General features: G+C 45.2%; 1 protein-coding gene across 17 annotated transcripts in view; it reads left to right on the top strand.

Annotated features, from left to right (window-relative positions):
- LOC106746236 (basement membrane-specific heparan sulfate proteoglycan core protein) overlaps positions 1-13,807 on the top strand; it is a 224,661-nt gene continuing 210,854 nt past the window's right edge. For 10 of the 17 annotated variants that reach the window (XM_014622577.1, XM_014622573.1, XM_014622576.1 and 7 more), the window contains exon 1: positions 2-792. In XM_014622577.1, coding sequence (XP_014478063.1) covers positions 718-792 — 75 coding nt within the window. In that variant the 5' untranslated portion in view covers positions 2-717. Of the gene's footprint in view, positions 793-13,807 lie in introns of all 17 variants that reach the window. The other 7 variants (XM_014622582.1, XM_014622571.1, XM_014622572.1 and 4 more) reach the window with 3 other exon arrangements.

Genomic DNA, 13,807 nt, shown 5'->3' with positions numbered 1-13,807 from the left:
CAACGTGGAGAAAGAGGAAGTCGGGCCGTGGACGCGGGACGAGGAGAGCGAGCGAGGAGAGAAAAAGAGAGATAGGGCGACGATAGAGAGAGAGAGAGAGAGAGTGAGAGAGAGAAAGAGAGTTGGACACGGCGGGGAGAGGGAAAACCACGGGGGCTTTTGAAAAAGTTTTATCTTGTCGGCGCGCTTCGGCCTCTCAGACGCTACCGAACGCCGGTACGGTGTTGTTGGCCACGGTGTGCCGCGCGGGCCTCCTCGCCGACGAGTTTCGAGTAAAGAGAGAGAAAGAGAGAGAGAGAGAGAGAGAGAGAAAGAGCGGAAAGAGATTGGAAGAAAGAGAGAGTTCCGGTCGTGTGCCGCGGTTTCCGGCCCCGGTCGGTCCTCCCGTCGCCAGCTTCCGTCCGCCCGCGCGCGCTCGAACGTCCGTGCGAGAGAGGAGCCGTCGAGGAGGAGACGCTCCTGACGACGAGCGTTATCCGCAGGAGAGGGCAGCCGCACGTCCTTGGAGGGAACCGTTCTTCCTTCGCCCGTCTCGCCATGCGCCGTCGCTGAGGTGGTGTCCCGTGGTGCCGGTCGAGAGAAAGAGCGAGCGAGCGAGAGCGAGAACGAGGAGGGCTACATAAATAGAAAGAAGGAACCGAGAAAAAAAGAGGATCGGGCAGGAAGAGGGCGAGAAGAGGTCGACAAGTAACTTCTTGCCGGGGGACCAACGGCAAGATGAAGAATCGTGTGTTGCTAAAGAGTGCGTTGCTCCTGCTGATCGCGGCGAACAGCCTGGTGACTGCGTCCGAGGTGAGTTTTTCGAGCAAAGCGATCCTCTCTTTCCACGGGACCATCTGGTCCCCGGGTTCTCACGCACACCACACTCAAAATTACGATGGCGCGCGCTCGCTCGCGAAATTCCCGCTCCGGGACGATGCGCCGCCCGGTCCCTCTTTCTCTCTCTTTCTCGGCTGCGAGAAAGAGAGAGAGAGAAAGAGAGACCGGCCGGAGGCTCCGTCGGCGGAGGTCGTCTTCTTTCCGAAAAACAGTGCGAGTGAATTGCGACGATAACGGATGAGCGATAAGAGGATCGATGTCCCTTGTCTCGAATAATTCAATGAGGGAAACAGTTTCGGGAGCGCGCGACTTATCGCTGATAAAAATTTAAAATTATCGTTAATAGTATCGCGAAGTAGAAATCGCCGCGTCATCGACAGGTTTGATCTGGATTTTATGTATCGTGCATTGTTGAAAGGAAGAAATTGTAACATCGCACGATCGAGCGAAGCGTCGGATTCGTCAACCGCGGCGGCACCTTCGCGAATTTACCTGAGAAGTTCGCGCGGGCTGCTTTCGGAAGGCTCCTTCGGCGGTGTGAAAATAGTCTACGCGGTTCAATCACCGTGATTATGCCTGTTATGTATCTCGCTTACGTCTGATGATAAGAATCGCCGCATACCTCGCAGCGGAGAGATACTCTTATCACTCCCGTAGATCGCGCGATAGTTTCGTACGTACATTAATACAAAGTTACGTGTGCGATCGCTCGTCTCTTTTCAGACGCGCCAAATGTCCCACCGGTCTGCACATATTACGAGTCTGCCGCGAGTTCCATCGTTTGTGCGCAATTCGCAGCGGAACATCCCCCTCGGCGTCCCGAGAGTGCGCCTCGCGTTTCCGACGATCGACGATTCGAAGTGAAAACCACGCGTGATTTTTTTCCAGCAGCGGAAGAGCGGGGAATTTGGAGTAAAACGCTGTTCCCGACGCATCGTTCGCGTCGTTGCGAAATTATCGCGAAATCATCGACTAATCTACGCGTTTTGTTCACATAGGCACATTGTATGTTTCTTATCGGTCGGTGTGTATCCACTGAAAGAAGGATTTGGTAACAATTACTGAACATTTAATTAAGTAGTTTCAACTAAATGGTTTTGGTTACAGTAGTCGAATCGTTTAATTAAAACTGTTCAAGTAAATGCTTGGTAATTTTTACTAAATCCCACTATTATGCACTGAGAAAAAGAAGTTGAGATTTTGCGAAGTAAATATTTCTCGTGACAATAAGTTAATTTTTATGGAATCAACCTTATATTTCACAAGCAAATTTTTTAATCCCTTTTTCCCGGCGTATTATCAGTATCAACAATTTTGATACTGTACTCGTGTCGTACGATATCCGTGATGTGTTTGAAATGTTTGCACCTGCATACGCTGCCGTGGGCGTTAAAAACGTAATATATATTCGACGAGCTAAGAACGAGATGCAGAAATAATCGTGCCAATTTGAAAACGACGACTACACACACACACACACACACACATCGAGAGACGCGGGAATTACTTTGCTCTTAAACTGTATGAACTGTACGAGGAAAAAAGAAAGGAACAAGCTAGATCTCTAGTGCCCGTCCAGATCGGAGTATCCGTGACGAATTTTTTCGGCGTTTCACGTCTTCCTCCGCCTCATCTTTCGCGCTCGAAGCGGCGCAAGACGCGCTTGAGTCGCGTCGCGCAAAGAAATCTTTCGATTTAACGACGATCAACAGGTACAGAGGTGAAGAAGAGCGCGGGGAACGTCGGAAGTATGCCGGTCGTCCTCCGCGGATCGGGGTGGCCGGCTCGAAAATACGAATCGAATTGTTATGCGCGACATCGCCGAACTTCCGTCCGACACTCTCCGGGAGTAGCAGACTCCGGGATAATTCGCACGCGCGAATTCGATTATATTCCGATCACACCTCGAACTCCGCAGAAACGGATACGCGCCGAACTCGTGCCGGCGAAGCCGATCGCGTTTGGGAACCCGCCGATCCAGCGAAATATCATTCCGGACCGTCCGGATTTCCGCCGAACGCGACGTTTCGTCGGCGGGCTGACGTGACGATCCCTTCAGGGACAGCTACTTCGTAACTCCTGGCGATTCCTCCTCCCCTCCTTGCCTCGCCTCGTCGATGCCGTATTTACGACGACTTCCTTAATCACGGCTCGAATTTTTGCTGAGAGCAAATCAACCGCGCGCGTAAGCGCTTTGTCGTCGCGAAACACTGTGTAAAGGAGAAACGTCGAAGTTAACGTGTATGGAAAAATGGACATGCAATCTTTTGCTGTATTATTAGACGCACCTTCATTTTTTACATTTCATTGACTACCGAGGACCAGCTTTATAATATACGGCTCATTCACTGATCGAATTATGTTAAGGAACCATTATTTTATAAAAGATATTTTTTATGACGTCATTTCGATGGTTACAATGACTTTGAACAAATATGCGCTAGTTGCATTGTTGATAATAATGAGGAACAAACATGAGTTTTGAGGGTGTGTGTGTCAATTGAAATTGAGTTTTATTTTTGTTTATTTATTTGTGACTTGAAACTTCGAGTTCCTTGCTTGTTAACTGGAAAAATAAGTTTTTGTGTGAAAAATATTAATATCGTTTACCAAAATTATGGGTAAAACAAGTGATTTGACACCTCGGAAGGTTGCAGAGGTTAAAGTTTGACACTGAAAATTGTTCGAATCGAGTAAATACAAAATGAAATAGCTTTTCTCCTCCTTCTAACATGTATTTTATTAAAGGATTGCGTCAAATAATATGGCCAGGGACTGTACACGGATAAAAGATCCAGTTCTTGCAACAGAAGAGAGACCGGGTGAAAATTATTTTGAAATAAAAATTGCTTTTATCTGAAAAAACATAGTGTAGGTTCGATAAATTTTTTCCTTTTGTATCTAGTCCGTTAATAAAAATACTTTTATTTTCAAAGATATTCAAGGCGGTGATGGTTATTGTCTGTTCCTGTGCGCACGGATGTTTACAAAAAATTCGATCGGAAAGTTAATGGACAAATTTTGCCTGACTGTCAAGAAACTGCGTACGGACCTTCCTGGGACGCTTTATGTATTTTTACAAGAGCCTCGTAAATAGTCAAGGCAACTCCGAAACGATTCTATAAATATCTCGGCCTGAAAAGTGCGCGAAAGGAAAGTCCGTCTAACTTGAAGATTTTATAGGCAATCACATGTTTCATACTCGTGAACTCATACCGTGTATAAGTACGCCTCGAGAAAGGCCTTCGTCGTCTTTTTCACGAGGATTCACTTGGATTCATTTCAACCGGTCATTTGGATTCTTCCGAATCGAATTACGCGACACACAACGCAATTACGTAACGCGAGATTGACAGCAGCCGTAAATTAAGAAAGTTTCGCGACTTCAACGTGAATAGTGAAAATATCGTTTCGACATAGGAATATTTACTGGCGCGCAGGAGAGGGAGTGAGAGAGAGAGAGAGAGAGAAAGAGGAGGAGGACTCACTAGAAACGAAGTTATAATCAATTTTACGTACAGTGATCATATTGCACTAACTGAAAATCGAATGAAACGTCACTTGGCGTCGTATAGTATAACACGATCTAAATGGAGCAGTCGCTGCTGCGAAATGCAATTCGAAGCGTCGCGCGCTATCGCGTTGCTGAAATCGATTTTCCGCGCGAGAGCGGAATCTTCGGCGAGGTAAATCGGCTGGACCGCAGCGACGTGCGCGTTTTCGATCACGCGGGCGCGCGCGGATGCGTCGCTCTCTCGTTAAACTTCGCATCGCCGATCGGGAGGGACTTGCATCATACGTACACGTCTATTTTGTCGCGATAACAATGGCCCGTGTTATCTTCCATCGTCAGGTATCGGGTGTCGTGATCGACCCGCGGCCGGTGCAAAGTAGCGCGCGAGAGCTGCGAGACGTCGGGAGGATCCGGTCTCGCGCTTCTTCTGCGCTCGCACGAATGACACGAGGCGACCTGAGACGTTGACATTCCGCTTCGGAACACCGCGCGATGTACGCGTCTTCCGCGACGTGCGGCTATTCAAAGCGGTGTGTTAAACGCCTCTATTCGAGGCGCAACGCCGCAGGCGCGTTCCAGTTGCATTCTCGCTCGATGGTGCAAAGTAATCGCTCCACGGATGGGGATGTTTAAATTTCAGTATCGGCGGATGTATCCGTCGATGTATCACATGTCGTGAAAATCGAGGGGAGAAATAAACGGAGAGGAAGAGAGAGAGGGAGAAGGTAGTTTGGGAAAATGAACTTCAAATTCGCTCGCTGTAACGCGGCTAATGACCCGAGTCGACGTTTTATACGCTGCTTTGATGCTCTTAGGGATATTCTGCGCCGACTTAAATCGCCGACTTAATCTAATAAAGATTGATAAAAATTCTACTTTGACGATATTGACGCTTATTTAACTTCTTTCTGATCGATTTAATTTTAATGTTACTTCGAGCAACCTATTTTGGCGCTAAACCACGCGAAATTGAAAATTTCAGACATCATCGGGATCAAAGTAGGGGTCAAATATATTATTAGAATTGAAATTTAATCGATTTTGCTGTCTTCTACTGTGTTAAAGAATTGTAAGTCTAACACAGAGCCAAAATTTTGATTCAGTCATTCAGACTCTCGACAGATTATTTTCATTCGCGTCAAATTCCTCCTGACATGTTGTATGTGCTCGCGAACAAATATCCGATTCGTAAAGTAGCGATTGATTCGCCCTGTCACTCGGATTACTAGAAATAAGTTGAAAGATCCGCACGATATTTTCATCAGAATCAAGACGAGATTACATCGGATCGCAGACGGACGAATTTAGACGAGCGATATTTATACAGCTATGGATTCACCGCGGACAAGTTGTGCCCCTTCCAATTGCGTAGACAAATCCGGTCGGTGCCGTCGAAATTTAAATTCGTGCATTTTCTGATGATGAAATCGTGCATTTCCTGACGGAGAAATTTTTTAGGGACGATATATCGCTCCGATCCACGACGAGACGACACTGACTCGATGTGAATCGCGTCGGCGGATATTGAATTAAAATAGTTATTCTCGGAACGGCACGTTCGCCACGGTTCGCCGGTGGCTTGATTAATTTCGAATCGTTCCTCGATCTGGAGTCGAATTATCATTTCACGGCTCTTGCGGGCATTGCGCATGCATAGACGACCATAATGCAGTGTCTTGACGACGAGCATTACAAATTGCGCGGCAGCCTCCGTCGCCGTGACGGCGAACGCGATAATGAGCGTTTCAAGCGCAATTTCTTGAATCTCCCCGAGAAAAAGCAGAGAAATTTGCGGCAAACATATAGTCGGCGTCACGTATGGTCAATCGTAAAAAGGTTGTAACACTTTCTTTTTCAGAAATTTCGAAACGCATTCCGTGTCCAATAGAATTTGTTTTTCAGCAGTTTTTAGAGGAGATACACTTTTCTGTTGGATATGAGATGCGTTGCCAAACTCATCGAAAAAAAGTGTTGCAAACTTTTTGTGTACTGACCATATGCTGCATCATTTCTTAGGTGGAGAGATACAATTTTCAGCCTCACACACGATACGTAAAGTTAAAAATGATAAAAATAACTCTACGCAGAGAAAAAATTTCATTGCGTGAATGAAATTTTTTTTAATTGAAATAAATCTATCTCTTCGAATTCGAGCAAACGAATGAATTTTTGATTCAACAAATAGTATTGTTCAGTTTCTCAAACAATAAATATCTTTATGTAGAATAACAGTCCCAGTAAAAATAATAATAAATATTTTTATAACATATTTTATGCAATTGTATTAATACGAAATCCAGTGGCCGCCGTTGTTTATACTGAACATATTTTTATTGTTTTACCGCATGCAGAGACGACTGCGATGTTCGGAGTCATTAACTTCTTGGAGGACTCTATTTTCCTTTCTTTATCCGAAATTACTTCTCGGCAGATAGAATTCAGCATCTTTTTATAGATTTCCAACATTCTCTGCGCATTAAGGTTGCCGGTGAAGACGTACAATCGACCTAAACTCTCCCTAGGAAGGCAGCCCTAAATATGCACTTTTACCAGATGTTTTACAGTCCGTTGGAGAAGTTTATATTAAGTTTGGTTTGGAGATAAATTAGAACCAAGTGATGAGCATTCGTGCTCAAAAAGAAGTTTCATCTATGAAAATTATCAATATTTGTGTCAGTCGTAGTGAATATTTTCTTACGTGCCGAAGCCAATTTTTTTTGGACTTGAATCTCAGACAGCAGAGATTTCGTCAAATTGCTTCGATATTTTACGTCATTCTCACGCAAACGTCTCACACAGTCCCAATGGAGATACCTAAGTCCTTTGCTTTTAATTTTATTTATCTATTATACGGCGGCAAGGACTTTAGAGAAAACATAGCAGTAGTCAATTTATCCTCTCTTTTCGATGTTTTTCGAATCACACCACGTTTCGACAAAGTCATCAACCGTTTTCGATTTTTGGTAATATTTTATCCACTTATGTACAAAGGGTTTCGACTTTTTCATGCGTTTATCCGTTTCCTCCAAGCGACATTTTCGATCCATTTGGATGCAAACATAAGAACATTGCTTCGAAGCGTCAAGCATAAGTGTCACTTAGTTTGAAAAGTGTCAATGTTTACAACAATATTCGGGCTGCTGCTGTGGCATTCGACAGAACACAAGTAGGTCGTTCGGTCGAAGGGGGACAAAATGTCCACTTCTCACCGATCAAATTCAGCTCTTACAATAAAAAATTCAGTTTTCCACAACAAAAACGCGTTTAGTTGCCCACTGTTCGGTGGATCGAACTCATTTTTCGGTGTAGCATTGATTTCAAAAATCCGTTCTCTCTGACCTCACCGTGTCCTCTTTTTCCCATCTCTTCTCGTTTCGCGCCCGTCGGTTAAAATCATCGGTTCGTTTCCCGAACCGCCCGCGCTTTCGTGGGAGTTTCCCCGATGCCGCGTCGTGAAGCCGCAGCCGTTGCAGAATTGCGACACACCGCGCGCACGAAGAGAGAAAGCCAAATCTCCCGGCACTCGTCCGACAACTTCTGAATATATCGTTAAAAGCGGAGGTCGCGCGCGTTGCCGTTTAATTCGTCATCTCAGGTCTCACTTGGCCGTAACCTCGGCTCGCTCGCGTTCCCCGCGACATTCCTCTTCGTCTCTTAAGTAATTTGTATGCGCCGTGACAGAGTACCTTAAAATACCCGCCAGGGACGAAATCGAGTGGGCTCTAATGTCGCGTCGGAATTCAATTAATTTCCCGCCTCGCTGACCGCATTCCTGCTTTATAAGAAGTAAACAAGAGACGCGGATGTGCCGGTGAATATCTTCGGTGGGCGATGAAGGATGAAAATCACATTGAGAAGAAGTGAGAAGACTTTGTCGAGATGAAAGATCCGCCTATTGTTTCAGCCGCGATTTATTCACGCCTGTTGGAAATAACAACCACCGAAAGTCCCTTGCCAAGAAGCGATTTATATACAGGGCGTTTCCTAAGAGATAGACGGGCTAGTCGTGCGGGATGCGTCGATGCGAAGAAAGAAGTATAAACATAGTGCCTAAAACGCGACTTCAACTTACGAGTTAAGTGTTATTGATGCGAATGAGTCGATCAGTACGAATGATACATCGGTAGAAGCCGAAATAATCTAAACGTAACGTCTAAAACGCTTCGCTGTTCTGCGGCGGAGATCGTATCATGTCACTAGGTATCTCGATTCTCCTTTTATTCGCGCGATTATAATTAACAATGCCGAACATTCCTTCGTCAATGCAATTGACACGTTTTCCCCCGCGGTTGTGTATTGACTCGCGTCCGTAGGAATATTTCGTCGCGCGAAATCAGGAAGATCGGGTATCCGGGTTTTAAAGGGAGGGGTCGCGCACGGGATTCCCCGGGCGCTCTCGAATATTATCCTTTCGTAAAAATGACAATGTACGGAGGAAAAAGTCGCGGTCCTTCTGTTATTGCACTTCTTTTTCTCGGCCGTGTCTTCCCCCTCTTCCTCCTGCACCCTCCACGCCCCCTGAGCTTCGCTTCGTCCTGTCTCTGACCGTTCCGGTTTGAATTGCGAGGGATTCGCACGGGCGCGAAGGGTCCGAAAGATTTGTATCTTATGAAAAATATGGTAATGCACGTAGCGTGGTGGCGCGTTCGATACGGCACTGTTGCGCTGTATGTACGACAATGCTCGCTTCGAAGATGTCACGAGGCAGCGATTCGCACTTTAAGAATTACGCAACGGGGTCCGCTGAAATTTATGCATTTTTCTCGGCTGGTATTTCTCTCTCTCTCTCTTTCTCTTTTTTTCTTTATTCACGTTTTTCAAGCGAAACACTTTTGGAACCTTCGGCACACTTCGCGAAGTACAAGTACCGAGCGCGTGCGGCTATATCCGAGATAATAATATCCGAGACACCGCCGGTTTCAGCGCCCGCAATTTCGGTGCGGCACGAGTAATTTGAAAAGTTCAGTTCCCCACACAGCCGCAGATGTCGTCGTTTACCCTCGCGGGGTTTCGTCGGGGAAGGGAAGAATTCCGAAACTCGCGGTTACGGCGCTTCCCCGTCGCGATCTTCGAATGTGCGGCCGCGGCAAAAATGTAGCATCGCACTTGAGATTTCCATCGAACGGACACGGAAGATACCGCGTGTGACTGAGGTGATTATTGTTCGGGGAGTGATTTGTCGTTAACAAGGGGAATTGATCGATTTAACCGATACTTGATACAATCGCGAGTTTCCTGACTCGCTTGGCAGGCATTTCGATAACACGCAATTCCTGGCGCGCTTTGATTTTTTGATGGAACACAGGTTAAAACCGGGAGGAAAGCTACTAATTTTATATTTACTCGATTAGAGTAACTTCGGTGTCGGTTGGCGCTTTTACCTCCTGCAACCTTACGAGATGTCAAAATACTTGTTTCATCCGTAATTTTTGTGAACAATACTGATATTTTTCACACGAAAATTTACTTTTCTGTTAATAAACAAGGAATTTGAAGTTTCAAGTCACAAATAAATGAAAATAAAACTAAATTTCAATTAACACACACATACACACTCAAAACACGTCTATTCCTGTTATTATCAACAATGCAGCTAGCGCGAGCTCATACTTGCTCATTGTAACAGTCAAGTGAAATGACGTTATAAAAAATACATTTTATAATCGAATTTTAGAATAATAGTTCCTTAATGTAAATCGATCGAGAGGTGAGCCGTGTTATAAAGCCGATCCTCGGAAGTCAATGAAGTGTACAAAATTGAGGTGCGTCTAATAATATGGGACTATAAAATAAGGTACAAGAAATAAATGATTAAGTCACTCCTTCTCATATCCGCAATTTTGCAGAATCGGGACCCTTGTCACTCCCGCTGCCACTTGTTATAATTAGCGCTTTTAACGAGGAGCAGAAGAGCGAACCGCCTTTTACGCAGCCGATGCACACGCACTAATGATGAGTTTTGCCGCGGCTGTATAATTTACTCAAGCAACGTATCATTTCCTTGTAAAAGAGATAAAGCGCGGTGTGGCAAAATGCGCGAAAGGCCGATGAGGAAAATCGAGCTGGGGGAAGTGAGAAGATTTCAGAGATATGAGAAATTACCAGAGAGATTGGCCACAGCGAACTTCTTCAGAAAATAAACAAAAAACTTGGAAGGAAGGTTGAGGAAAATAACATCCTAAAGCGCAATTCACAAGTAAATTGTTTTTCAGTAATTCTTCGCTCAGCTCGCACTTTATCGCTGCACGAAGACGTTGAAGCAATTGGTCTGTAATATCATTTCCTTAGGAATTCTTTTTAAATTTTAACTGCGCATTGAAAGAAATATTATCTACACGTGTGTAAAATTAATACACGATTGATCGTTTGGAAGGTGGAATATTCGCATGTTGGCACTTTTTATGCTCCTTGAGATCAATGTCTTATTTGTAATTTCTATTTTCAACTCTTGCCAAATTAGATTTAGAATTTTAATAGAGAACTGCTGTGATATTAAAGACTAATATATAGACGTTATTTCAGAGTTATTGACCCTTTTGTTTAAAAAAATATAGCTATAGCAAGTTTATAATTTATAATATTTATAGTTTATAATATTTAAGCTGTAATAACGGCAGTACATATGTACATGTATGCATACTTAAATGTTTACATGCTATTTTCTGTTATATGCGCACCTCTATTAGATCAACTGACATGTGAATAAAACATTATAAATAATAAACATAATAAACACAATAATAAACACAATAATAAACACAATAATAAACATAATAAAACATTATAAATAATAAACTTCTCTCGGAAAAGTTCTCTCAATATCGCCATTGAATAATATCCGGCACTCCACGGGTCCATTGTCTTAAGGAAAAAGTACGCTGCAAATGTTAAAAGCGACGTAATTTAATATGTCGTCATCGCTCTCCGCGAAAATGACGAAACGCCGAGCGTAAATCTCAAGCAATCGAGCCTGCGCGCAAGCGAAAACGACACGGAACGGCCGGTATGAAAGGGGAGCCTAAACCGCTCGAAAATTGAGTATCGGATGATGACTTTAACGCCGTATAAGTGCCACTTATTAAAGAGCCCCATAAATTTCACAGTAGGTTGACCCTACTAATGGAGTTGTACGAATATTTCAGACGATTCCCACACACAGGGGCGTCCGCGCATTTCGTTCACTTAATTGATTGTTGCGCCAAATTAACCCGAATTTAAAAGATATTCGAAAAGACCCGTAAATTAACCCCGGCGCGATCATTTAAACCGCTTTTAACGTCCGCACGATCAGCTCGCGAATTGTTCGAACGCGCACTCAACGCTTAGCGGACAATTTGTTCCAATTGTCGCACGATATCTCGTGGTTAATGACTCGAGGAAATCGACGGAATGCGACACGTTGCGATTAATTCGCGTTGCAACTCACAGTTAGTCACCTTGTATCACAAGAAAAACACTAAAACTGGCATAGTCATGGTAAACCGGCATATCCATGTTTCTCGACTGTAAAACACTAAACCCTGTCGAACAGTGCATGGACTTTCGTCTGCAGTTGGAGTCGAAGTAGCAGTTTCTCTTTACAGACGCGTACGATTATATTATTAACGTCGTTCGATTTTTCGTTATGCTAAAGCTTGAAGCTTGCGTTGAACTATTTTCTTGTGAATATTGAAGTGACTAATTAGCAGGAAGTGAATTATTTAACGATGCTATTTTATACTGTGAGTCTCGAACTTCTTAACATCGCTTTGGGCACATCGCGTATGATAGTATAAATTTAAATTGTTTCTGTTACGACAAATTATATATATTTTGTGACTAATTATAGTAATTTATACTGGTTCCCGTCATTTCTGTCGTCGTCACGGCGGCCCAAATTAAACCGGCGTGACACACGACGGGATCCATCGACGGTTTCTTTCGTCGTCTCGGTCCCAGCTTTGTCAACGTTAAAGGATCGAGCCGGTATCTGGTCTTACGTAAACTATCAGGGTCGTCGAAAAGACGGGATATGTGCTGAGTGAGAAAGAGAGAGAGGTCGCAAAAAAGCAATAACGCAAGGAGATGGGACGAGGGACCTTCGTGCGAGAGGTATGTGCGATAAATCGCTTACCTAACCGTGCGAAGTCCGTTCGCGAAGACCGGACGCGGCGGTTCAGTCCTTTCTTCACGTCGCCTCGCGTGTATTATGTACCGATTATGCATCGCTTGTACACGCGTGCACGCATCCACGTGTTCGCGCAAAAGCGAATAATTAATTATTTCCTTCAAGAATTGCGGTCTGCCGCCGTTCTCGATGCGAAAACTACCGTCCGGCGTCCGAGATCGTCGGCATTGAAATTCGGCCTAATTAGCGTCCGACCCGCTTATCGCGCGGAATTGTCTCTGCGACGCCGTCGAAGGAACCCTGTGGAAAATCGCTCGGGGGATTACGGCGAGGGTCTCCTCGAGAACGCGAACGGAACGGCGTTAATGCAGCCGATTGTACGTGGTCGGTGCCGTGCGGAATGCTCGAAAGACCGTGGAGAAGTCGTTTGCAAGTACTTCTAGTCTTCGAACGGCGGCCGTATTTGAGGAGGGTCCTCGTCGTAGCGTAGCCTTAAGTGCCGGTGTCGCCGGAGGAGGGACACTTCCACTTTTTGCCGCGCCGAGACTCGCGATATCGTTTACCGGGCGTGTTTTTTTACGCAAGCTCGCTCGTAAATCTGCGCGCTGCAAAGGACATTTGCGTTACTCACTCGCGCGGAAAAATAGTCCTTTACTTGACGATCCTCGGCCATTTTTTTTACCAAATAAGGAACTGGACCAATCAGTCGGGGATGTCCCGATTCTTGCTTGAAGGGACTGCAGCTTACTCATTGCGAACAATTAAGCGTCTGGGGAACAACGAAGGCAGAGTCCCGCCGTCGCGGCGTCTACGGGAGAGCGGCCGTAAATAGACGCGGATGGCAAAGTCGAGAAAAAGAGAGGAAGCGAAGAAGAGAGGAGGAGGCTGAGAAGGCCCTCCAGAGAGGAGACGCGTAATAAACATCTACTTAAGTCTGCCAGGGTGCGTGCAGTGCGCGCCTTTAATTAAAGCCTGGGCCGACCGAACAATTAAGCCGCTTCTCGACATCGCTCGCTGAGGAGTCGCCGTCGAAGATGACGACGATGACACATCGAGGAGCGTCGCGTTGTACATCAGTACAACTTCGCATTCCGACCTACATTTCGATTTCCGAAGCGTGCGCGTGCGCGCGAGAGAAATAATCTCCGGAGATTATTTCCTACGAATCAGCCGTGATATCGCGTTTGAATTTTATCTACCGTCGACTCGCCGGCGGTAATGACGGTAATGTACGGACAGCGCCTTAGCACTTATCGCGTATACGACGGAATTAATATTTGAGCGACCCGGATAAACGCATTTGCATACGATATGCGTACACCCGGTAGGTGCCGATCGAGTGTCGAGCGTCGATGGTTACGTTTGGA

This window comes from Dinoponera quadriceps, unplaced genomic scaffold (assembly GCF_001313825.1).
Source record: "Dinoponera quadriceps isolate SergipeBrazil2010 unplaced genomic scaffold, ASM131382v1 scaffold566, whole genome shotgun sequence".
Taxonomy (NCBI): Eukaryota; Metazoa; Arthropoda; class Insecta; order Hymenoptera; family Formicidae; genus Dinoponera; species Dinoponera quadriceps.
This window is presented reverse-complemented; position numbering and strand designations above follow the sequence as displayed.